We start from the raw sequence: 27,301 nt of genomic DNA on the forward strand, positions 1-27,301 counted from the left end.
CATTCTCTTCCTTCCCTGACTGCCTGTGTTCCTTTGCTGCAAAGAACAGAGCAGCTCTAAGAGGTCCTATTTTAAGGAAGTAAACAGGAAAACACCTTAGTCCAGGCACTTGTTTGCTTGAAGGCAAGGAGTAGCCTGGACCACATTAGATGCCTGCCTGAAACATGAAAAAGAGAGTGGAACACAGGGCAGAACCTCAGCTTTCCTAGAGAGCTCTGCTGCCTCCTCACAGAAGGGAGAGACCCAAAGCTGAAACACAAAATTGAAAGCAATTGCCTTATTTTTACAAATGACATTGGCAAGGATAGAGATCGAAACACTGTCCCAAGTGAACTAAACTTCATTTGGCGAATGCTTAACAAGGGCAGTTGTGTAGAAATATACGAGACTTCGAGGGAAATAGAGGTATATTTCCTGTCCTTGAGGTTAATACCTAAATCCATAATTGAACACTATAAAGAGTATATGTATTAGGAGTTCCCTGGTAGCCTAGCTGTCTGAGACTTGGTGTTGTCACTGCTATGGCTTGGGTTACTACTGAGGCCCGGTTTGATCCCTTGCCTGGGAACTTCCATATGCCAAGGGTGTGGCCAAAAATGAAAGAAAGAAAAAAAGAGTATATACACCAAATAAGCAATACTGACAACAAATATGTAACTCTGAAATGGTAGAAGTTAGACAAGACTTAACCTGGGTCCTAAAGAATGGGTAGGACTGGAATTCCCTTGTGCTGCAACAGCAGCGAGGGTTTGATCCCTGGCTCGGGAACGTCCCATGCCGCCATCAAGGCCAAAAAGAAAAAAAATATTGGAGGACTCAGCAATGCAAAGAGAATAAATGATGAAATAGAGGAGTATGTGGGATTCAGAAACACTAAAGTTCTAGGCTTTTTTTTCGGCCACATGTGAAAGTTCCAGGGCCAGGGATCAAACCTGGTAGCAAGCTACTTCAGCGGCTATAGTGACAACACTGGATCCTTAACCTGCTGTGCCATGGGCACTCCCTGTGTGGCTTTTAAAAAATGTTTTGTGGAGTTGTGACTCAGTGGCTAATGAATCCGACTAGGAACCATGAGGTTGCAGGTTTGATCCCTGGCCTTGCTCAGTGGGTTAAGGATCCTGCATTGCTGTGAGCTGTGGTGTCAGTCACAGACATGGCTTGATCTGGCATTGCTGGGGTTGTGGTGTAGGCTGGCAGCTGTAGCTCTGATTAGACCCCTAGCCTGGGAACCTACATATGCCACGGTGCGGCCCTAAAAAAAAAGCAGAAAACAAAAAACAAAAAACAAAAACGTTTGTATGTCTTGAATAGATTTTCAAATTGTCAAGCAAATAGAACTCTAGTAACAAGATGCAAGGACTGGAATTCCCGTCGTGGCGCAGTGGTTAACAAATCTGACTAGGAACCATGAGGTTGCGGGTTCGGTCCCTGCCCTTGCTCAGTGGTTTGACGATCCGGCGTTGCTGTGAGCTGTGGTGTAGGTTGCAGACTCGGCCTGGATCCCGCGTTGCTGTGGCCCTGGTGCAGGCCGGCAGCTACAGCTCCGATTCGACCCCTAGCCTGGGAACCTCCATATGCTGCGGGAGTGGCCCAAAGAAATAGCAAAAAGACAAAAAAAAAAAAAAAAAAAAAAAAAAAGATGCAAGGACTAAATATTAATATCTATTACTACCATAATTGTTAGGAATTTCAAAATCAGTCTCAATGATTTATGCACTAAGGATGGTTGTTTGATCTGTATGTGGACTGCATTAATCACTGATAGCTTTTACAAATACTTACAGTAACTCAGGGAAAAACCTTAGCACCTCAGCCTCCCACCATTACCCTTAACTCTTCTAGTAAGAAAACAGAAGGCAAACATTGACATTAAGCGGCAAGTTTTATTATCAAATGTAACAATTCTACAAAAACTCAGTAGTACTGTAGTATCACTGCCTATCATGAAGTCTTTCAGAACTTTGGGCAGTCGTCAGCATCTTAAGGCAGCAAGTATCAAGAACTATTTTTTTTTCATGATCTTAAGTGCCGGTTATCACCCATTTTCACACACAATTTTTTTTTTGTTTCTTCTTTTTTTTTTTTTTTCTACTGCAGTTAAAGGGCCATTGCCGGTCAGGAAAAAAGAGGGAATGTTTAGCTCTCCATCCAAGGTTGTTAATCAAAGTAATGCAAAGTAAATAAAAATAGCAGCCACATAAATCCACATGGCACTGCATCCAAGCTAAGGACAGTATGAGTAACTTAAACACGTGCACTCAGTTAATCAAATCCTGTTTTCTCCGGAGTTATACGAGGCAGCAGTACTATCTAGCTAGTATCTAATATTGCACTTTTGTAGCATAAACACAGCTAAACACATAGTGTTAAACACTGACAGCATCGGTACCTGCTGTCACATCAGTGTTTACCTCTCAGTCTAGCATGCTGACTATAACCCTATGCGTTTAAAAGTTTTAATTACTTGACAGTTAAGGCATTAGAGAAAGAGGTTGAAGCCTATCTTAATATATACAAGCATTCACTTCAGTTAGTATACTGCTTTCTAGAATACACTGTCCAAATATTCTCATTTTTGTGATGTTAAAAACTATGGGATTTCTCATCAAAGTCCAAGCCATTGATAATGGGCAAAGTACAATATAAAATAATACATACGAAGCCACAAAATTCAGATAACGGTTCAGACTAGAAACTATTACCTACACGTAGCTGCTTCATTTTTGGTTTCGCATTTTGGCCCCTAGTTCATTCTTATTTATACCTGATACCTGCTGAGCAAAAAAAAAAAAAACCATTTCAGTTATGCATGTTTTGTGGTGAGTGTGCCATTTCTTCTAATTTATTCCGAGGAGTCTGAAATAGTTTTTGTTGGCTTTTAACTGTAAGACATCATGATGGTCAAGAGGCTGGGAAAATATTGCTTTTATTTCTTTGGGTAAGTTGGTAATATAACTATTCCAAGACCTTATTCTTGAGTTAGGAAGAAGGCATGATTGTGCAGAAGATAGGGAGATGGAGAGAAAAAGAATGGCGACACAAAAAAATGAAGCTTCCATGGCAGTCTCTGGTGGAGACAGTAGACGCTAGTGGAGTATTTTTTTCCCCGCCCTCGGACTTAAAACTTAGGAAACACCTATGATGCCACACTGGCTGGAAGTAATGGAGACATCTGATTTCAAATTCACATTGTAAATGCCTATTTGCAATTAGCAAGCAGACAAACATGCTGCTTACTCTAAGGATTTGGCTTCACTGGCTCAAATTTTTCACTCCACCAAAAGATAGGCCACAGGCCCACTGTCCAATCACGTTTGCTAAAAATACTGCAGCCTGAGTGTCAACAAACTTCCCCTGAAGTTGCTAGAAGTTGTCTTATGTCTGATGGCTTCAGGATCACCATACATCTTTCAAACACTGAAAAAAAATGAACAAAAGGAAAAATTAGAGTCTAAATTTTACAATTCGTAGTAGTCATAAAAAGATATTCTGGGGTTCTCCTGTTAGCATCCTGTTAAGAATTTGGTGTTGTCACTAGAGCGGCTTGGATTGCTACTGTGGCCTAGGTTCAATCCCTGGCCCAGGAACTTTCATATGTGTAGGCATGGCCAAAAAAAAAAAAAAAGAGAGAGATTCTGAATTCCAAAAAGTGTACAAAGAAACCTAGTCCAATTTTTATCTCACACAGATAACTGGGATTGACACAGCAAATTCTCAGGGAGTACAGTGCTGACAAGTGAAGTCAACATGATAATTGGCATTTCCACAACACCCTACCCTTTGTATTATCATGCATGGAATAATGTGTATGGAATAATGTGTATGTTTTTATCTCCCCACTTGACTCTTTTGTGAGAGACTAAATTATTATTATTTTTTTTTTTTTCTGCTTTTTAGGGCCGTACCTGCAGCATATGGAGGTTCCTAGGCTAGGGGTCAAATTGGACCACAGCCACGGCAATGCAGGATCCAAGCTACATCTGCAACCTACACCACAGCTCATGGCAATGCCAGGTCCTTTACCCACTAAGCAAGGCCAGGGATCCAACCTGCGTCCTCATGGATGCTAGTCCAGTTTGTTAACCACTGAGCCATGACGAGAACTCCTGAAGAGACTAATTCTGGTTCTACAGGTTAGCACACCATTTTAATAGAGGTTAAATACCATTTTAAAAATAAACATTAAGATAAGAATTTTAAATTAAATTCTAGTATAAGAAATTGCAAGGATTTCCTGTTGTGGCTCAACAGAAACAAACCCAATTAGTATCCATGAGGATGCAGGTTTGATCCCTGGCCTCACTCAGTGGCTCAAGGATCTGGTGTTGCCCTGAGCTGTGGTGTAGGTCACAGACGTGGCTCAGATTCTGCATGGTTTTGGCTGTGGGGTAGGCCGGCTGCGATTCAACCCTTAGCCTGGGAACTTCCATATCCTGTGGGTGCGGCCCTAAAAAAAAAAAAAAAAAAAAAAAAAAAAATCGAAAATTTCAAACAAGGATATTTGTATCAATAAGAAGCACAAAGGAATGACACTGTAGCAAATGTGAGCACTATGTAGTTGAGAAAAGCCACCTTTAAGTGGATTATTTCATCCTCACAACCACCCAATTAGATTACCATGTTGTCCCCGTTTTAGAGATGAGGAAACTGGGGTACAGAGTAATTACATCAATAACAGGCAGATCTTGAATTTGAATGCACATTGGTTCAACCACATTGTTTCACTTATACACCACACAAAATCTTTAAAATGAAAACTTTAACTAGGCACGTGCATGCTTTCACATGGAAATGAGAAACAGCAATGAAGATAGAAATAACAACAGCTCTTCAGAGTTCAGGCAGATTCATATGGCCAGTGTGTAATTATGGTCTAGATTCAATTTTCTTAAGTCAGATTCTAAAGTTGGTAGAGTAGAAGCAGGTACCTTAAGAACAGAGATACAGTTGCTTGTTAGAATTCATTTTAAAAGGTAGTTTACAAAGTGACCGTACTTTAGTACTTAGCTTAAAATACTATGTGTTGAAAGAGCTTCCGTGGATACTAAATAACAGTTTTTGTTTGTTTTTTTTTTTTGTCTTTTTGCTATTTCTTGGGCCGCCCCTGTGGCATGTGGAGGTTTCCCAGGCTAGGGGTCAAATTGGAGCCATAGCCAGCAGCCTACGCCAGAGCCACAGCAACTCGGGATCCGAGCCGCATCTGCAACCTACACCACAGCTCACGGCAACACTGTGGGATCCTTAACCCACTGAGCAAGGGCAGGGACTGAACCCGCAACCTCATGGTTCCTAGTCGGATTCATTAACCTCTGCGCCACGACGGGAACTCCTAAATAACAGTTGTTAATGTTCCAACAACATTATTGCCCACTACCTACTTTGTCTGGCGTGTGGCAATAGAACCTGAATTTTCCTTGAATCACTGCCCCTCATCCAATCTCAATGCCATTATAAGGCAGTTTTACCATTGAGGCCTAGGAGTGACCTAGATATAACCAAGTAGAGGCCCCATGTCCTTGGCCACAGTTTCAGAGATGGACTTGAAGTGAGGTCAGTGACACTGAATTCCTGGCTTGTTCCTGGGCTTACACAGGAAGGGGGGTGAGCCAGGAGCTGCTGGGGGTGCACCATGGAGAGAGATTGGCTGAGAGTAAGCCTGGGTTCCAGCCAAGTCAGTCACCTCTGGACCTATCTGCTGTCATAGTCAATGAATACCACCTTCCTCATTTTCAGACTATATTATTAATATTCCAATAGGAAAATGTTGCAGATGCTCAAAATTATACCTGCGTATTTTGTGAAAATGTGGCAAAGTCAAGAAGAAATTAAAAAGTTCAATCTTCTCAGATCTGCCTTTTAATCCCAGTGGTATCCAATGGAATTTTAGTGTTTAGCATGAAATAGCAGGCTCCTAGCTGCCAGCAAAAAAAGGAGAAAAACCTCAGATGTATAAGAAGAAAACATTTCCTACTCCCCTTTAGCTGCAAAAAAGCAAACACTATTATGCAAAGGGTATCTGAAGGTACAACTGCAATCATCCACAAATCTGTTTTTCTTTTCTATTAAGATCTGTGTTAAAACATACAGTGCTATATTTTGCATTAAATCATCATTCAAAGTACTGTATACTAAGAAGTCTTTTAAGATACCTGGATTTCACCAACTGGTGTCCTGTGGAATGAACCTAAATCCCTTTTAAAAAGCCCACAATTCTGATTAGCTGTAATATTTCCTAACAATAATTTTGACATCTTTTTTCAGTAAAGTATAAGTCTTATGTAGGAGAGAGGAAGAGTTTTCTTCTTCCTTATATTAAAAATAAAACCCATAACTTAAATTCTTCAAAGATAGTTTGATACACTGTCATTATAATCAATAAAATTGGCATTTATCTTGTTCTTTTCCATTAAGGAAAAGAAAGAGGAAGAGAGAAGCTAATTTTGAAAGCTGCTTTTTTATCAAAAAGATATCTTGAACTTTTTGACCAGAAACTAAAACATTAGTCATGGTATTGATCCAAAAAAATTATTTTTTAACCTACAAAGTAATGCAAACTATACACTTAAGAGGCCAAGTATAAAAAATGCTCTTCACGTGAGAGCTACCTGGAGGGGTTTTTGTTTTGTTGTGCATGAAACTTAGCTGTTGTGACAAACCAGCCTTAATACATTACAAGAGCCTCCAAAAATATCTAGTTTACAGGCAAAAGTTTTCACACTCAAAAAAAAGCAGAGGAGTTCCCTTCATGGCTCAGCAGTTAATGAACCCGACTAGGATCCATGAGGATTTGGGTTTGATCGCCTGGCCTGGCTCAGTGGGCTAAGGATCCAGTGTTGCCGTGAGCTGTGGTGTAGGTCGCAGACATGGCTCGGATCCTGAGATGCTGTGCCAGCAGCTGTAGCTCCGATTTGACCCCTAGCCTGGGACCTTCCATATGCTGCAGGTACAACCCTAAAAAGCAAAAACAAAACCTAAAAAAACAATCAAAAAACAATAAGAAACAAAAAAAAGCAAAGGAAAATCTAAACACTTCATCTTGGACTTCCCAGCTTCCAGAACTGTGAGAAAGTAAATGCTTGTTGCTTATAAGGTACTCAAACCTGTGGAATTTTGTTATGACAGCCCTAATGGACCAAGCTATTTACCAAATGATCAGAACCAACTTGACCAGGGATGTCATGTGGATACAGCACCCTGGATATTATGCTCAGGAGATCTCATGAGATGGGCACTTCACCTCTAAGGGAATCTATTCTAACACTCACTCACCTTCCCAGTCTAATCACAAGAAAAACATCAAACAAATCCGAACTGTAGGACAGCCCACAAAAGACCTCAAAGCAGTAGACCTCAGAATTGTTGAGGTTGTGGAAAACAAGCAAAGACTGAGTAACTAACGCAGACCAAAAGAAACTAAGGAGACAGGCCCACTAAATGTGGAATCCTAGACTAGATCCTGGAATAGAAAAACAACATCAATGGCAATACTGGTAAAATCTGAGTAATGCCTGGAATGTAGATAAGAGTCAAAACATTGCCCTGTAATTATTCTTGCCATCACAGCAACAAGTTATTTGTGCACATATAGAATTTTAGTTTAACTTTATACTCATGTAATTTAACCCACTTGATTCTCACCCCCCCCAATGATACCAGTGTAGAATTGTTTCCCCATTTTTACAGAGCAGGAAAAATGTCACCTCTAAAAACTATCTCCAGGGAGTTCCCTGGTGGTCTAGTGCTTAGGACTCAATGCTTTCATAGCTGTGGCCTGGGAACTGAAACCCCACATTCAGCAGCCTCTGGCCAAAAATAAGAATTATCCCCATATACATGCCAAATATGGTTATAAATGTAGTTAAGAGACACTTGCTGAGAGATCTAAATTTACGAGCAGACCCTGCCATTTTGAGACCCTAGGAGAATGAGACTTGGGGCTCACAGTGAAAGGGCTTATAGTACAAGAACTTTGACCATCTGAGGTCTTCTTTCCAGGCAGCCAGCCCAATATCCTTCTCTGGAGGGTCTCTTGGTTATCTTTAACGACTTGTATGTAAGCTGTTCTTGGTCCATTACGACAAAAAAAAAAAAAAAAAAAAAAAAAAAAATCACATCAACAGGATTTCTTGGGCAGTCAACAAATATTAGCTGGGTTGAGGAGGCTACATGGGAAGACAGACGGCATGACATCTTTACCAGATCTAACCGTGGGTCTTGGCTCCCTTTATGTGATCCTCTAGCCAGCAGTGACATTGTTCTTTTAATCAATTTCTAGAGCACTAAATTAGTTTCCCATGGCTGCTATAACAAATTACGACCAATCGGTTGCTGAAAACAACAGACATTTATTCTCACAATTTAATTCTAGAGGCAGGAAGTCGGAAATGAGCCAAGACAGAAGTCAGTGTCAGCCAGGTTGAATACTCTCCAGAGGCTAGAGACAATAATCTATTCTTGGCCTTTTTCTAGCTTCTGGTGGCTGCAGGTGTTCCTTGGCTTGTGTCCACATCATTCCAAACCCTGTCTCTGTAGTCACATTGCCACCTTCTCTCTCTTATGTGTCTGCATCTTCTTCTTCTTCTTTTTTTTTTTTAATGGCCACATCTTTCGTATATTTAAGTTCTGGGGCCAGGGACTGAATATGAGCCAGAGCTGTGATGTACGCCACAGCTAAGGATCCTTTAAACCCACTGTTCTGGGCTGGGGATCAAACCCGTGCCTCTGCAGTTAACATTGAACCACTACTAGCCGGATTCTTAACCCACCACACCACAGTGTGAACTCCTGCCTTTTTCTTATAATTACACTTAGGGCCCACTCAGGTAATCCAAAATAAACCCTTCCTCTCAAAATCCTTGTTTTACATTTTTTGCCAGGCAAGGTAAAAGTCACAGGTTCCAGGAATTCCTTGGTGGCTCACAGTGTTGTCACTGCTGTGGCTTAGGTTACCACTGGGGTGCAGGTACAATCCCTGGCCTGAGAATTTCTGCATGCCGTTGGCACAGCCAAAAAAAAAGGGGGGGGGGTGTCATAGGTTCTAGGGATTAGGATGTATTCATACATTTTTGGGTCACCATTCAGCCCACTGCAAGCAGTTATTCTGCCATGCTTTTATTTAGTCAATGGAAAAGAGCATCAAGACTAAAGCGAGAAGTTATGGGTCTATGGGTCAACTTGGTCATTAACTGGAAGACTCTGTCAAAGTTGTCCAACTTCTCTGGATTTCATTTCTTCATTGTCAAATGGAGCCAGGGTACTTGGCCTGATGCCTCATGGGGTTGTGGTAAAACACAAATGAGACTGCAGATATAACAGTGCTTTCACAGTGTAAGCCACCCTATCAGTTTTAAAGATTCCTGGTGATGATGAATTTGATATTTATATGGTTGAGGACAAAAAAATATAAACTTATAGTTACAATATAAGGTTAACAGGAAAGAAACAAGGTCCAAAATTCCTTGAGGGCCTACAAGAAAGAAGCTGGAAGAAAATATGCGCTGTGGTTATTTCTGGATGATGCGATTACTGTGATTCCTTTGTACCTGTTTGTATGTTCCAAATTCTTTACAATTAGCATACAATAATTTTTTACCACACCTGTGGCATATGAAGTTCCAGGGCTAAGAGTCAAATTGGAGCTGCAGCTGCCAGCCTACAGCACAACCATAGCAACAGAGGATCCACGCTATATCTGTGACCTATAGATCCTTAACCCACTGACTGAGTCCAGGGATTAAACCTGCATCCTCACAGAGACTATGTTGGATTTTTAACCCACTGAACCACAATAGGAACTCCAATACTTAAATGAGATTACTTATGCCAAGTATTTCACATAGTACTCTATGTGAACTTTTAAAATTCTTCATATAAAGGCAAGTTAACCTGATGTTATAAGAAAATGGAGGAGTTCCTGCTGTGGTGCAACAGGATCACTGATTTCTCTGCAGCGCCAGGATACAGGTTCAATCCCTGGCCTGACACAGTGGGTTAAAGGATCCAGCACTGCTGCAGCTGTGGCTCAGATCTGATCCATGGCCCAGGAATTCCATGTGCTGTGGGAGAGGAAAGAAAGAAAGAAAGAGAGAGAGGGAGCAGAAGGAAGAAAGGAAAAAATGCAAACATGTGGATTTTAACAAAACAGCTAACTTGTTATTCTATCATAACCCCAAATATATAAACATAAGATAGAATTAGAGGTGCTGAATAATAATTATAGTCAATTAAGGACATTTCTTTTTTTTTTTTTTTTTGCTTTTGTCTTTTTAGGGCCGCACCTGTGGCATAAGGAGGTTCCCAGGCTAGGGGTCTTATCAGAGCTACAGCTGCCAGCCTACACCACAGCATCATGGGATCCGAGCCACATCTGCGACCGACACCACAGATCACGGCAACGCCAGATCCCCAACCCACTGAGCAGAACTGGGGATCCAACTCACAACCTCATGGATTCGTTTCCTCTGAGCCACGACGGGAACTCCTCAATTAAGGCCATTTCTAATGTAGTATCAAAAGGTTCCACTTCTAGTCATGCTTTTTTTTTTTTTTTTGCTTTTTAGGGCCATACTCACAGCATATGGAGGTTCCCAGGCTAGGGGTTGAATTGGAGCTACAGCTGCCAGCCTACACCATAGCCACACCAGATCCAAGCCAAGTCTGCGACCTAAACCACAGCTCATGGCAATGCTGGATCCTTAACCCACTCAGCAAGGCCAGGGATCGAACCCACAACCTCATGGTTCCTAGTCGGATTCATTTCCGCTGCACCATGACAGGAACTCCCTCTAGTCTTGTCTTATTCAATATATTCATTTTATAATACAGACAATATGCTTGTCAAGTTCATATACAGCATTAAGGGTTGAATAAGGAACACTTGCAAAGACAGACCATGAACCAAAAAGAATACCAACAGTTAGAATAATGTGCTCCTACCACAGTGAGCTAGACTAGAAAATACCCCCATTCACACATCACCATGTATCTGAGGATGATGCTTTCACAGTACCAAGAGATCTTGATGCCTCACTGAAAATTACCACAAATCATCACTCCCAATCCAGAACTAGGGTTTCTACAGCCTCAGAATGAGAGGGTAAGACTATCTCTTTCCAAAGACAACACTTCACTGGCAACCTCTTTTCCAGTTTAGAATCCATCTGAATGAAGCCCACATGGTCTTTGGCCATGAAAATGGTTATAAAATTTGAAAATGACAAGCCAGCAAACAAATTTCAGCAAACTTAATAACAAAAAAATGAAGAAATAAGCCATACCAATTCCTGACCAGGTCCTTATAATTTTAACACTTGAGACCCACAAAGAATGCCATATTCTTTAAGAGAAGGTTATAGATTAATAGAAAAAAAAAAACCAAAAAAAAAAAAAAAAAAAAAACACTATTCAAAAAATATCAGGATCCAGCAGAAATGAACAAGACTAGTATCCATGAGGACAAGGGTTTGATCCCTGGCCTTGATCAGGGGGTTAAGGATCTGGCGTTGCCATGAGCTGAGACGTAGGTCGAAGACACAGCTTGGATCTGGCATTGCTATGGTTGTGGCATAAGCCAGCAACTGTAGCTCTGATTTGACTCCTAGCCTGGGAACTTCCAATGCCATAGGTATGGCCCTAAAAAAACAAAAGCAAAAGACAAAAAACAAAAGTAGATCCAGATATACCCTAAAAACGGTATGCTAAGTGAAATAAGCTAGTCATGAGGGGATAAATATTGTTATTCCAGAGATCCCATTGCGGCTCAGATGCGTCCATGAGGAAGCAGATTCTATCCCTGGCCTTGTTCAATGTGTTAAGGATCCATTGCTGCCTCGAACGGTGTAGGTCATAGATTCAGCTTGGATCCGGTGTTGCTGTGGCTGTAGCACAGGGCTGCATCTGCAGCTCTGATTCGACCCCTAGCCTAGGAACTTCCATATGCTGTAGGTGTGGCTGTAAAAAGGAAAAAAAATTGTGTCATTCCATTTATGAAGTACCTAGAATAGTCAAATAGAAACAGAAAAGAGAATGATGGTTGCCGGGGTTGGGGGAAAAGACAGATGGAGATTGTTTAATGTATATTAAGTTTCGGTCTGAGAAGATGACAAAGTTGTGGAGCTAGATGGAAGTGATGGTCGCATAACACTGTGAATGTACCTAATGCTACTGAACTGTAAACTTAAAAATGGTATTATATTATGTATTATTTTACCACAATTAAAAAAAAAACTAGGAAAAAGATTGTAACCAACTCAGTAGAATTATCATATGACTCAGTGATTCCACTCCTAGATATATACCCAAAGAATTTAAAATGCTCAAATATTTGTACATTTGTACATAATTGTTCATATCAGCACTACTTATGGATAAATGCCCATCGATGGATAAATGAAAAAAGAGAACATGGTATAGCCACACAATGGAATACTATTCAGTCATAAGAGGGAATGAAGAACTAATAGTGATACTGCAACATGGATACACCTCAGAAACATGTGAAGTGGAGTTCCCCTCATGGCTCAGCAGAAATGAATCTGACTAGCACCCATGAGGATGCAGGTTCGATTCCTTCCCTCGCTTAGTGGGTTAAGGGTCTGGCCTTGCTGTGAGCTGTGGTGTAGGTTGCAGACATGGCTTGGATCCTGAGTTGCTAAGGCTAAGCTGTAGGCCAGCTGCTGTAGCTCCAATTTGACCCGTAGCCTGGGAATCTCCATATGCCTCAGGTATGGCCCTAAAAAAAACAAAGAAAAGAAAAGAAAAGAAAAAGAAACATGTGAAGTGAAGCAGATTGGTTGCCCGGGTCTATGGAAAGTGAACAGAGGGAGCTACTACTGCTTAATGGGCATGAGGTTTTATGTATATTTTAAACAAATACAGCTTTTTTGTTTTTTATTTTTGGCTGCACCCATGGCATGTGGAAATTCATGGGGCAGGGATCCAACCCGTGCCATTGATGCCTTCTAAGCCACAGCTGCAGCGATGCTGGATCCCTATGGAACTTCCCCAACTAGGGGTTGAATCGGAGCTACAGCTGCTGGTCTATGCCACTGCCCTGGCAATGAGGGGATCTGAGTCTCATCTGCGACCTACATCACAGCGCAGGGCAATGCCATATCCCTGACCAGGTGAGCAAGGCCAAGGATCAAACCCGCATCCTCATGGATACTAGTTGGGTTCATTTCCATTGCACCACAATGGGAACTCTTTTCTGTTTTTTTTTAAATTTTAGGGCTCCATCCGTGGCATATGGAGGTTCCCAAGATAGGGGTCCAATCAGAGCTGCAGCTGCCTGCCACAGCCATAGCCACACCAGATCTGAGTCATGTCTGTGACCTACACCAAAGTTCACAGCAACACCGGATCGCTGACCCACTGAGCAAGGCCAGGGATGGAACCCGTGTCCTCACGGATATTTGTCAGGTTTGTTACCACTGAGCCACAATGTGAACTCCCCAAGTATAGTTTCTTTATATCTCAGTAATACCTCAATAATGTGGTTTTAAAAATACACGTAATCAGGAGTTCCCGTCGTCGTGGCGCAGTGGTTAACGAATCCGACTAGGAACCATGAGGTTGCGGGTTCGGTCCCTGCCCTTGCTCAGTGGGTTAACGATACGGCGTTGCCGTGAGCTGTGGTGTAGGTTGCAGACACGGCTCGGATCCTGCATTGCTGTGGCTCTGGCGTAGGCCAGTAGCTACAGCTCCGATTCGACCCCTAGCCTGGGAATCTCCATATGCCTCGGGAGCGGCCCAAAGAAATAGCAACAACAACAACAACAACAAAAAAGACAAAAAAAATAAATAAAATAAAAAAAATAAAAATACACGTAATCAGATCTGTGTTTCTTAGTTTAAAAAGACTGTTCTTTTTCAACAAGCATTCTGGCAGTAAAGTAGAATTTCACACAAGGAGTCCAATAACGAGGCAAAAAAACAAGTGAGAAATACCCATGACTCGGATGGTGAGAAGTTAAGAATGACTACTTCGTGTTAACACGTGGCGGTGTGTGATACATTTTCTGAAACTAGATAGAGATGGTGGTTGCATAATATTGCAAATGCACTAAATATCATTTAATTATATACTTTAAAATGATTAATTTTGTTACATGCTTTTTACCTGGATTTTAAAAAAAAAAAAAAGCATACCCCATCTGTATTCCTCGAGATATTGTAAATAAATATCTAAATGGAAAAGTTTTCCTTTATCCCACATACAACTGTTATCCACAAATGTTGCCCAGACACTCTCTACTTAGATGACATCCTTAACTCCAGTCTCCATTTCTCCCAGGATTTCTGACGTACTTACATTACGTCAAGGTAAGAGGACACCTCTCATGTGACTTCTAAAAACCACTTTGAGAGGCTTGACCTCTATTTGTTTGGCCCTCTATAGTTTAGCTTTCACATCATAGAGCCTTACCTTCTTTTCTGAGGATGGTCTAAATGCTGGGGCCCTTAAATACAAACCCATTCTTTGGATAGAGTCCTGGCCTGGTCATTTGTGTGTACAAGTCCATCCTCGGTTGCATACTAAAATGTAAGTTAAAACAAACAGGATCAAAAGACGGACAAACTGTCACTGTGGATGGTTAGTATTTCAACTAAGTAGATATACTGACTGAATTATAGGACATTTAGCCTATAGGAAACAATTAACGCTGACACAAGCTGTGTAAGGAACTGCTAATCCCAAGTCTTCATTGCTTACTTAACATGTCTAAATACCATAAAAATCCCCTCTAGGAGGGAAGTCAGATTGAACACATGGGTAGAAAAAGAACACTGTACCACAAGAGCACCAAAACACTTCAGATTCTACTCATAGGACAGTTTCCATGACACCACAGGTGCGACTAGATATCAAATGTTTGAGCACTATTTTCAGGGTATTGTACAGTAAGCCCAATACCTTCAAACAACTCTGTAAATTTTAAATAGCATTAGATATTATTTGCAGTATCAATCTAATCCTCTCACCAGTGCAGCAAGTAAAAAGCAGTGAGAAGCCCAAAGAGATAAGGACTAAAGTCAGTACGTTAAGGAAAAAAAAAATAGCACTATTGAAAATGCAAAGCCATTGACAATAAAGGTTCACGCAAAGACCAAACGAAAAAGTTAAAGGAGTTATATAAAGATACCTAAACGTCCATTTCGGAATAAGAAGCCCATCAACTAAAATATAAATACAGATTAATCTTCATGACCAGAATGATAACCTCATCACTAAATACATTTATAGTAGTTTGCTTTCATAATTCAATCCTCATTCTATTAATTTCATTTATCAAAACAGGGCTAACTCAGGTACTTTAACTTTATAAGAATTCAAATTTGATAACAGAACCCATCTCCTGCATTTTGCTTTAGCATCAGAATCCTTCCTCTTGCCCCTTACAGCTTTACAGATCCCCGCCCCCTAGCCCTAAATGAAGTATAGAAAAATTAAGTTGGAGTACTTTTATAGAAGGAATTTTGCTGAGGATGGGTACACATGCATCCAAGAATTCCTGCTGTGGTGCAGTGGGTTAAGAATCTGACTGCAGAGGCTTGAGTCACTGCGGAGGCACAGGTTTGATCCCTGGCTCAGAGTGGTGGGTTATAGGATCTGGCGTTACCACGGCTGTGGTGTAGGTTGAGACTGAAGCTTGTATTTAATCTTTGGCCTGGGAACTTCCATATGCTGTGGATGCAGCCATAAGTAAAAAAATAAATTAATTAATTAAATTTTAAAAATAACATTTTTAAAAATTAACCTGCACCACAGCAGTGACTGGGGCTATAGAAGTGACAACACTGGATCCTTAACCCACTGAGCCACCAGAGAACCCCCAAATAACATACTTATAAAGATGACATACACCACTATTACAACTATATATATACATATACATATGTGTGTGTGTGTGTATTTTAAAGGACTGTGGTCTTAGAAACCATTAAGATATTTCATTCAGTTAACCAATTACTACTAATTATATAAATTGTACAATTATGTGAAATACATTATAAATAACCAAAAACCAAATGAAAATCTACAATTAAATCTGCAAAAGCAATAAATACCCCATAGGTAAAAGTACACACAGATTACACTTGAGAACAATTTTTTTTAAAAGACATTCATTGATTTTTATCTTGTAACAAAGCCATATCTAAAAGAATCCAGACTCTCATTGCTGGTGGCTATTACCAAAATAACAGAACAGGCAAAAATAAATAAGGCAAGAAATCCCAAAGACAGCAGAAAATATGAGCTTTCATATAGAGTGATATGAAATTAGGTTAGATACAGAAGTTTTTGAATGTATGCATTGTAACTACCCTAAAGTTCAAATAACTGGAGGAAAACTAGTTCAAAATACCAAATTATTTTATTTTTTAATTAATTTTCTTTTTAGGGACACACCTGTGGCATATGGAGTTCCCAGGCTAGGGGTCAAATCAGCTGCAGCTGCTAGCCTGCACCACAGCCACAGCAATGCCAGATCCTTAACCTATTGAGCGAGGCCAGGGATTGAACCCGCATCTTCATGGATACTAGTTGGGTTCTTAACCTCCTGAGCCACAACAGGTATCCCTGATATACTGAACGAGGTAAGTGAGATTCCTTTGTAATCCTAACTCATTGACCCAGTTCATAAATTGGCCTTCAGAAATGAAGGCCACTGCCTAGAGATGAAATAATTTTGCACAATCTTTGTGCTTCTGATTATACCAGGTCTGCTCCCACCTTGAATGATGCTCTAGAAACTACCAGAAGATAAAATAACTCCAGGCTTTAGCTATTCTTCTCAATTTTGAAGCACATTGACCTTTTAGTCCTAAATCTAGAAATAAGCACAATCACGTATTTTGATATAATGCATACCCACAAAAGCCAGCCACAGCACTCTTCATAATAGGAGCAATTTTACTTACTCTCATAACCAACTGATATATATGACCACTTAATTTTGTGAATGTAATAAAAATTAGTCAAAACAAATTAATTCAACTGACCACTAAAACCTAAAACTTTGCTTATATTTTCTAGGACTGGAAAAGCATGGGAGAAAATACAAAACAAATATATTTTCCATGAGATTAAGTAACCTCATCAATAGGCTTCAGGAAAATCATCTACGTTTTCATAATCTAGTAAATCAAACATGAAGTTTGGAGTTTAAAAAAAGTTGGTTTTTGTTTTTTACCAACTTAAAGCCTTCTAACAGGCAGGATAATTGTTTAGGGAAGAAGGAAAGTATCTACTGATCTCTGAGAAATATCTTACTAATGCAAAGAATGTGCTAAGCCAGGCAGTAACAAAAGATAACTTAATGGTCCATCTTCACTCAGTCTTTCAACTCTCAGACACAGATTTTCTTCAATGTCAAAATAATATCCTCCGTATGTTGTTAAAACCCCATGATGGTTAAGTTGGTAGGTTTGGGCCATCCCCACTGACATTATTTTAGCTAAGCCCCACAAGCCTCCATGATTCATGGATACCAAGCTTGTAAACCTGAGAGTGAAACAGCCCTTGTAGGCACAAGTCATAATGCTGTACTGAAATGCTCAGCGGCTATTTTATAATTTGATGATCATCCCTATGAATGTTTCTCAACTCTAAAGACTCAAGTGAAGCTCGGCTCCAAGAGGAAAGACCATTTTCACTCTTAGGACAATCAAATGGCTGTAAGACACTATTGACTGTTAGACACTGCAGGAAAGGAGTTCAGGTTCTAGGTAATTACGTAATTTGAGGAAGGAAAGGTGTCTGCTCAGGGGAGGTGGCAATGAGAAGATTTTGCTCACTGTTAAGAGTTCTCACCAAGAAATATCTCATTCCTTAGCTTAAATCAGAAAACAACCGATGGACACAGGCAGTGGGAGAAAACCTGACAAGAGTAAATATCCGTTTCACCAGCATTAGCAGATCATAAAAAAACCCTCCCTGAATATGCTCATTTTAAGGGATTACCATCTAAAGATTGAATCTTCCTTGTTTTTTCCAGATTATACAGAGAGGCTTCAGACTACTTTTAAAGCTTTGTACTTTTTTTGTTCATCAAGAATTTGACTTCAAGGAAAATTCCTTCTTAGCCAGTCCTATTTTAGGTGGAAAGACCCACACAGCTGTGTGCCCTCAAGAGCTTTCCCAAAGCAGTCCAATTAAAAAACAAAACAAAACAAAACTGCATCAACAGATTACATTGAAGTCATTAAAACAGCATAGGAAAACCCGAATATTGTCAAAGGGAAGAGTTTGAAGTTAGCACTCAGACAACTAGTCCCCCTGACTTTGACTCCGGTTTATTTATTACTGCTTGTCCATGAGTCTTAGAATTTGCTTCCTTCCTGGCTGCATCCTTTAAGCAAGTCAACTTAAGTAATAAGGGCACTGAGCATTTTTCTTCTTCAAGGTACTGACCTGGTAACCTTGGAAGAAGTTAAGAATTTCCTTAACTCCAGTATTGTAGGCCAGGCCCTGCATTCTGACCACCGTGCCAGGCTGTGGAGGGACACCGCTAAGATTAGCAGCTGTAGGGAAGTAGCCAAGACTATTGGGCGAACCTGGGGGGCTAAAGGGAGAGAAAGCACAGTGAACCAATAGAAACAGACAATGTCTAATATTTACTCTAAAAACATTAGTTACTTAAGGAAACAGACTTTCTCAAGGTGATCTTTGCTAAAATTCTTTTGAGTTATCTTTCGCGAGATAGGTTAAGTACACCATAGCTATTCTGCCCCATATTTCCACAAAAGCCAAAAGTTGAAAGATAGAAGGGTTAATGCAGAATTAAATGCAGGGTTTCCCCAAAGATCCAGTTCTATCTGAGGTTCTTAAATGGAGGAAGGAAAGAGTAAAGCTTTGGCAGCCACTCAACCACAAAGCACCACTTCCAGAGCCCAGCTCATTGATGATTAACTGGCTAGGTATTAGGAATACTAAGGCAAGAAAAGGCATGAACACAAAGGAATAATAGAAACCATAGCTACAGAGACCATAAAGTATACAAAATGATTGCTCCAAAGAATACTGTTCTACCCCTATAAGCAAATGAACAACACAATATAAGTACAGCACAACAAGCCACCAAAGTACTATAGCACCCATGAGTTACTTCTAAAAAAAAAAAAAAAAAAAAAAAAATGTGTAGGGTGGGGTGGGGCAAAGCAGGTAAATTGCAAGGGATGCATAACAAATGAAATCAACCACCATTAAACAGGAGGGGAAATGGTTGCATGGGTCCCTCCTTGAACACCTGCAGCAATTACCTCCAAGGAACACAAGCCACGTGAATACCTAATTATGCTTGATGTGGTAACTCAAGTGATTACCATATTATGAAATTAAGTTCACCCCACCCAATCTGTTTTCCACCCCAATTAGTTGATAGATAACCATACTTGAAAATATACACGCACAGGGAAATTTTTAAAGAGAAGTTATTACCTTAAAGAGCAATAACGACCCACAGCTTTAGATTATTAACCCGTATAAATCACTCTAAGTAGGTAATTATCCCACTTTAAAGACAAGTCAACACATAATGGAAGGGACTAAATAAAAATCTTCGAGAGTATCTATCCCACATAATCCCCACTGATGGGTTAACAGGAATGACATCAGATGATGAATCCAGTCCCAGCCTCCATTTTATTAGCACGGTAACCTTGAGTCTCTCACTGAATTTCTCTGAATTCTAATTTCATCATTTGCTAAATGGGCCGCCAAAACCTTCTAGTTTCACAGAATTGTTCTTCAGCTTCAATGATTTAACGTATCAAATTAATTAATCCATAAACAATAAAATGCAATCATTTATTTTATTATTGTTCTCTTGCTATTTCCATAACCATTCTTCTATTTCAACATTTCAAAAACATGGGAGCCTGAAAATATGACTTGATATTAAGCTGCCCATAACTTATTAAGCCTCTAAAACAGTGAGTTTCAACTTGTCTGCATATTAGAGGCACTTGGAGAGATTTCTACAGCTCTCTATGGAGAATCTAAAACTGGGAGAATCAAGAGAGAGGGAATGTTTAACTTTAGGCCTGAGAAGGACTTTTGCCATCATTCAGCCACACCTCATTTTTACAGAGGTGGAAACAGAAACTAAGAGTTAAATAATTTCTCAAGGAGTTCCCATCGTGGCTCAGTGGTTAACAAACCCGACTAGTATCCATGAGGATGAGGGTTCGATCCCTGGCCTCACTCAATGGGTTAAGGATCCGGCATTGCCGTGTGCTGTGGTGTAGGCTGAAGATGCGGCTTGCATCCAGCGTTGCTGTGGCTCTGGAGTAGGCTGGCAGCTACAGCTCCGATTCGACCCCTAGCCTGGGAACCTCCATATGCTGCCAGTGTGGCCCTTAAAGACAAAAAATAATAATAATTTCTCAAAAGTCACACAACCAGGCAGCTCTTCCCAAAACCAGAACTACCTAGATCTCCCAACTTCTAGTTCAATGTTTCCTCCCCCATTCAAGCACTATATTTGCTCATGTCTAATGCCTGATACTAATGCTAATTTTCAAAGACCATCAAGACTTTTGTGCACTGAGGCCGAGTTACTCAGACTTCCCATGCTGGCTATGAAAGTCAGATCATTTCCATAATACACAACTTACTTCTATGACTCCTGGAATATTCTAATCCTTTGGATTAAGATCTCATAAATTAAATCTAGCCACAGCTGCCGGCCTATGCGAACCACATCTGCGACCTACACCACAGCTCACAGCAATGCTGGATTCTTAACCCACTGACCAAGGCAGGAACTCCTTATTTTTCATTCTAGGAATACCGGCTATATATATTTTATAATCTGTCTGCCTTCCATGGCATGAGACTAAATTTTCTCTCAACCTAAATTCCAAGGTATTTTAACTTATTGAAATAAAGATCATAGAGCTTACTGAACTACTACTAGAATAAGCCAGTTCAGCGAGGTTGCAAGATACAAAATCAATGCACAAAACAAATCAAATTCATTTCTACACACCACCATGAACAATCCAAAAATGAAATTAGGAAAACAATTCCAGTCATAATTGCATCAAAAAGAACAAAATATTGGGAGTTCCAGTTATGGCACAGTGGAAACAAATCCAACTAGTATCCATGAGGATGTGGGTTCAATCCCTGGCCTTGCTCAGAGGGTTAAGGATCTGGTGTTGCTGCGAGCTATGTAGGTCACAGACGTGGCCCAGACTGAGTTGCTGCAACTGAGGCTACAGCTCTGATTTGACCCCTAGCCTGGGAACCTCCATATGCTGCAGGCTTGGCCCTAAAAAGACAAAAACAAAACAAAAAACCAACAACAAACCCCCAAACTCCAAAACACACATACACATATATGTGGCTAATAAACACATATAAGAGTTGCTCAAAATCAGTGGTCATTCAGTAAATGCAAATCAAAACCATAATGACATAGCAAATCTGCACCCACGAAAAGTTTAAGAAGTTGAAAAGCATGTAAAGAAATGGAAACTCTAAAACATTGTTGATGGGAATGTCAAATGGCAAAGCCTTTTGGAAAAGCTTGGCTGTTTCTCAAAAGTTAAAACAAAGTTACCCTATGATCCAGAAATTCTTTTTTTGTCTTTTTGCCTTTTCTAGGGCCACTCCTGCAGCATATGGAGGTTCCCAGCCTGGGGGTTTAATCCAAGCTGTAGCCTCCAGCCTACACTAGAGCAACAACAATGCGGGATCTAAGCCACGCCTGCGACCTACACCACAGCACATGGCAATGCCGGATCCTTAACCCACTGAAGGAGGCCAGGAATCAAACCTGCAACCTCATGGTTCCTCGTAGGATTCGTTTCCACTGCACCACAACGGGAACTCCGGGAAATAATTTTAAACCTAAAAATAGCTTCACAATATATATGGATTTTGCTGCCATGACAGAATAAAGATAATGAAAAATTGTGTGCATTTTCTTTATGATGGTGGTTGGAGGAAAGATAAGGAATAGTCAAACCACACACGGGTTTGATCCCTGGCCTCATTCCATGGCTGTTAAGGATCTGGAATTGTAGCAATCTGCAGCATGGGTTGCAGATGCAGCTTGGATCTGGTGTTGTGGAAGCTGTGGCTCAGGCAGGTAGCTGCAGCTCCAATTCAGTCCCTCGCTTGCGAACTTCCATATGCTGCAGGTGTGGCCATAGAAAAACAACAACGACAAAATATTTTAGGAGTTCCCATTGTGGTGCAGCAGAAACACATCCGACTAGGAACCATGTGGTTTCAGGATCGATTCCTGGCCTCACTCAGTGAGTTAATGATTCATCATTGCCACGAGCTGTGGTGTAGGTCACAGACTCGGCCAGGATCTGGTGTTGCTATGGCTGTGGTGTAGGCTGGCAGCTGTAGCTTGGATTTGACCCCTAGCCTGGGAACCTCCATATATATATATATATATATATATATATATATATATATATATATATATATATTTTTTTTTTTTGGTCTTTTTGCTATATCTTGCGCCGCTCCCTCAGCACATGGAGGTTCCCAGGCTAGGGGTCTAATCGGAGTTGTAGCCACCAGCTTACACCAGAGCCACAGCAATGCATGATCCGAGCTGTGTCTGCAACCTACACCACAACTCACGGCAACGCCGGATCGTTAACCCACTGAGCAAGGCCAGGGAGCGAACCCGCAACCTCATGGTTCCTAGTTGGATTCGTTAACCACTGGGCCACAACGGGAACTCCCCTCCATATATTCTGAAAGACTTTCCACTGTGGTGCAGTGGGATAATGATCCAGTTTGTCTCTGTGCAGTGCAGTGGGTTCAGGATCCGACAATGCTGCAGCAGTGATGTAGGTCGCAGCTCTTGCTTGGACTTGATCCCTGGCCTGGGGAACTTCCATATGCCGGGGCAGCCAAAAAAGAAAAAAAAACTTGGTAACTAAATTTAAATTTACACCAAATTACATCAAAGATTACCAAAAAAATATAACCCCTTACTGTAGTTATCGTATGTTCCAAACACATAGTAAAATTAAAACTACTTACTCTAGTTACTCAAAATAAGAATTGCCCTCACCAAAAAAATAAAAAAGCAAATAAAATCATCCTGGAATTACCTGGTGGCCCAGTGTATCTGGCTCTGACACTGCCATGTGTTCGATCCCTGCCCTGTGGAAGGACCATTGCCATCGTCGAAGCCAACAAAACAAAACACCAACAAAAAAAAGAATTGCCCCCACGATGCTTCATTTTCAATTTGAAAACTGAATTCTATACTAGAAATTTCCTTTTTGGCCAGGCCCATGGCATTCGGAAGTTCCCAAGCCAGGGATCAAACCCAAGCCACAAAGGTGACACCACCAAATCCTTAACCGCTAGGTTACCAGGGAACTTCTATTTTTAAAGTAATCTTTTTGCCTGATTTAAAGTACAAAATGATAGTCAATCCTCTTGCTTGTTTAGAAGAAAATGACAGTTTAAAAAATAGTATTTTTTTGGAGTTCCCGTCGTGGCACAGTGGTTAACGAATCCGACTAGGAACCATGAGGTTGCAGGTTCGGTCCCTGCCCTTGCTCAGTGGGTTGACGATCTGGCGTTGCCATGAGCTGTGGTGTAGGTTGCAGACACGGCTAGGATCCCGCATTGCTGTGGCTTTGGTGTGGGCCGGTGGCTGCAGCTCTGATTGGACCCCTAGCCTGGGAACCTCCATATGCCGCGGGAGTGGCCCAAGAAATGGCAAAAAGACAAAAAAAATAAATAAAAAAAATAAAAAATAGTATTTTTGATGAAAAATCTAGATGAAAAGCAAGCAAAACGCACTGTGATCCATAGACATTTGTGTTCCTTGGCAAAGTAACAGATGACAATTTCCAGAGGTAACATAAACAAGTTATTACTTTGGAAGCTGATATTTTAAATGCACTTTTGTCTTGTTGTGAACAGGAATGGAGTACAGCATTGGAAGGTACAAATACAGAGCAGCCGTGTAACTCCATCACAACATTCCCCAAAAATCAGAACCTCTCTAGAAGCAATTTCATTCTAGCTTCATGGTTATTATGGATTATTTTGAACTTAAATGGAAAATATTTGCTAATAAAGCCATTTTGCTTTTGGTTAAAAAAAAAAAAGAAAAGGCAGCTTAAAAGACCACATATCATTAAAAAAAAATCAAAAGTCATTAATCTTTATTATTACATAAAATTTATAGACAAATGTCATTTTTTTCCTTTAAGGCTTCTTCACTTAAGATCTTAAAAAATAGGAGTTCCCATCATGGCTCAGTGGATAACAAATCCAACTAGGAACCATGAGGTTGCAGGTTCGATCCCTGGCCTTGCTTAGTGGGTTAAGGATCCAGCGCTGCCGTGAACTGTGGTGTAGGTCGCAGACAAGGCTGGGCGACTACAGCTCCAATCCGACCCCTAGTCTGGGAACCTCCATATGCCACAGAAGCGGACCAAGAAATGGCAAAAAGACAAAAAGACAAAAAAAAGATCTTAAAAAATATACCAAGGAAACACTTACTTAGCACAGTGGAGGCAAACTAGGTTTGTTCTGTTTATCAAGATTGGTATATGTATTTTAGTTAAGTTCTTCTGCTTTAATTCAAGTTAGTGATGCTGAAGACGAAGGTGCTTAATTTAAAGATACGATGGGCATATAAATAGCAACATGATCTCAAGGTTTTTATGCCTTTTTTGTAGGGTTTTTGTGCTTTAAACTTTTCTGGAGGTGTGGATACGGCAGGGTAAACACAGGGAATAGTTGACACAAGATTAGCAAAATATTGGTACTGTTTAAATTGGGTAATAGATATTATCTCAAATGATGTTTGCTTCAAAATTTCTATAATACAAAATGTTTTAAAGTAATACTTGAAAATACCAAATATAACATCATTTTATAAAAAAAATCCTTAGGAAAGAAAACTTGTTATACATTGAAATCAATCAGATATTTTGAGTAATTAAAATTACTGCACTTGATAATTTTCTACAACGCTAAAAAAGAATTTTAAGCATATTTTTAGTTTAATTCCCTGAACTGCTCATTATATGGATAAGGTCTTAGGCTAGCAAATGACGATTTCCCTCTATGAAACTGAACTGAATTCTCAGTGACTGATAGCAGTGAATTGCCCACAGAAGTCCTTGCTTACATCATTCATTAACATCATTACAACTGTTGTTCCCACCAACAAAAATTATCTGGTGCTTCTCCATTATTACAACTTCACTTGATATTGTATTACCGTTGCATTGTTACAATATTCTAGTGTCATTTTCATTGCATGCCGACTTCCAGTTTGCATTTGTGGTACTAAATATTTAGGTTGTAAAAATAATTTTTTAACCGAGAATCTTTTTTTCTTTGTTCTTTCAAAAAGCTTTCAACAAGTAAACTGGAAAGCAAATTGTACCAGGACTTAGTTTTATGATTGTTTAAAAGTATTAAAAAAAAAAAAAAGTGCTATTAAAAGTAGCACTATGATTAAGTTTGTAGGAACACTTGGAAACCTTCACATGGTAATCTGGCTTCCATGAAATATCTGACAGCTATGCTGTCAAGTGGAAATGGGCATTTGTTCTCTTTGATCATTACATGTCTTACTGCAAATTAATAAAATGTCATTGTGTTTAATGTAAAAAAAAGAAAAAAGGAAAAAAAGGGTAACTGGCTGTCAAATGTTACTATTAAGAGAAACTAGTGTATATGCGATGCCTCTGCACTGTTTATTAAAACCATATGTGAACCTATAATTATCTCAAAAAAAAGAAACTGGAACAAGAAAGGCAAGGATTCAAAATAAGCAATGTAGGAGTTCTGTGGTGAATGGGGTTGGGGATCCAGCATTGACACTGCAGTGGCTGAGGTCACTGCTATGGTGTGGGTTCGATCCACCTGAAGCATGTGTGGCTTTAAAAAAAAAAAAGTCAAAAACAATGTAGGCGTCTCTCAGAGGCTTGGTATTCTTTTGGTTCAATTGCAAAAAATTTCAGAATAGAATACAAAAACATTACACAACAAACAAAGCACTGCAGAATGCCTCAATATTACTAAATATACATATTCAATGCTTGGGTAGAAAGGAGCTGATTTTACAAGAGAAGGTTATCCCAAGAAAGAAGAGGCTTTTCACCAATCATAAACCTTTCTCATGGGTATGCAAATAAAGTACCACTCATTAAAAAAGTCAAGTATCCCTTGCCCTCTCTTTTGGTTCAAGGTGGTATGTTATTATTTATAATGCTCAGTGGGTTAAGGATCCGGTGTTGCCACAAGCTGTGGTATAGGTCTCAGATGCAGCTCAGATCCCATGTTGCTGCGGCGTAGGCCAGCAGCTACAGCTCCAATTCAACCCCTAGCCTGGGAACCTCCATATGCTGCAGGTAACACGCTAAACACACACACACACACACACACACACGCAAAAAAGGTGCTGTTGTTATAGTCACACATTTGGACTGCTAAAAATTCATTTAACAATAAATAAAAGCAATTCACTAGTTTGTTGTTTTCTCCTTATATGTTCCTGAAGTCACGCAAATCCTATGATGAAAGATACTATATTGTCAGAGCAACACCAGCCATAGTGTCTATCTACATAGAACAAGTTAGAGGAAATAAAATAAGAACAAATACCCTCTACCTGAGAGTCTTGACTTTGCATAGAGATGAATCCTGTCAGCTACTCTACATCAGAAAGCGTACATATTTTACAAATCCTAATGTTCCCAATATATGTCGCACACAGAGGTATTAAATAACAGTTGGCGCAGTTAAATCCAAAGTTAAAAAGTTAAAACAAGTCACTTTTTTTGAGGGACATGCTTTAAAAAAATCTCTAAAATACATTAGCATCCTGATGTTTTAAAGCAGTGAACATTTGCCTTAATCTGAAGTCAGACATATTTCATTTAGAAAGTTGAAAGAATTAGCAATGAGGTCCTACTGTATAGCACAGGGAACTATATCCAATCACTTGGGATAGAATATGATGGAAGATATTACGAGAAAAAGAATGTGTGTATACACACACACACATGTATATGTATAAATCACTTTGCTGTACATCAGTAATTGACAAAACATTGTAAATCAAATAAAAAAATTTTAATGGAGAGAATTTACATTTTTTTTAATTTAAAAAGAAACAAGCTCCAGAGCTTCTGATTTAACATCCTGTTTTGGCCCAAAATATGCTAACTCATTCTTCCCTAGGTATCAAAGAAACGGCCAAAATACACTTGAACATTTACATTACAAAATCTCAACTGCTTCATAGTTATGTGAGGTTAGAAAATAATGGTGGTCTCCCCAAACTGT

At 39.9% G+C, this 27,301-nt stretch overlaps 2 protein-coding genes across 26 annotated transcripts in view; both read right to left on the reverse strand.

The window, feature by feature from the left end:
* Positions 1-27,301, reverse strand: part of DPY19L4 (dpy-19 like 4) — a 223,152-nt gene that overhangs the window by 71,364 nt on the left and 124,487 nt on the right. The window lies entirely within an intron of this gene.
* ESRP1 (epithelial splicing regulatory protein 1) overlaps positions 1,864-27,301 on the reverse strand; it is a 66,731-nt gene continuing 41,293 nt past the window's right edge. For 6 of the 25 annotated variants that reach the window (XR_014843594.1, XR_014843590.1, XM_021089090.2 and 3 more), the window contains 3 exons: positions 18,416-18,566; positions 14,426-14,535; positions 1,864-3,417 (listed from right to left, as the gene is read on the reverse strand). Coding sequence is in view for 15 of the 25 variants with exons in the window: in XM_021089090.2 (XP_020944749.1) it covers positions 14,461-14,535; positions 18,416-18,566 (226 nt within the window). In the remaining 10 variants the exon portion in view is untranslated. Of the gene's footprint in view, positions 3,418-8,605; positions 10,302-10,435; positions 10,592-13,737; positions 14,536-18,415; positions 18,567-27,301 lie in introns of those variants that run through there. The other 19 variants (XR_014843595.1, XR_014843591.1, XM_021089092.2 and 16 more) reach the window with 6 other exon arrangements.

Source organism: Sus scrofa, chromosome 4 (assembly GCF_054392235.1).
Source record: "Sus scrofa isolate SSC_HxYL_T2T_F1_AM1 chromosome 4, Sscrofa_HxYL_maternal_Yorkshire_Landrace_v2.0, whole genome shotgun sequence".
Lineage (NCBI taxonomy): Eukaryota > Metazoa > Chordata > Mammalia > Artiodactyla > Suidae > Sus > Sus scrofa.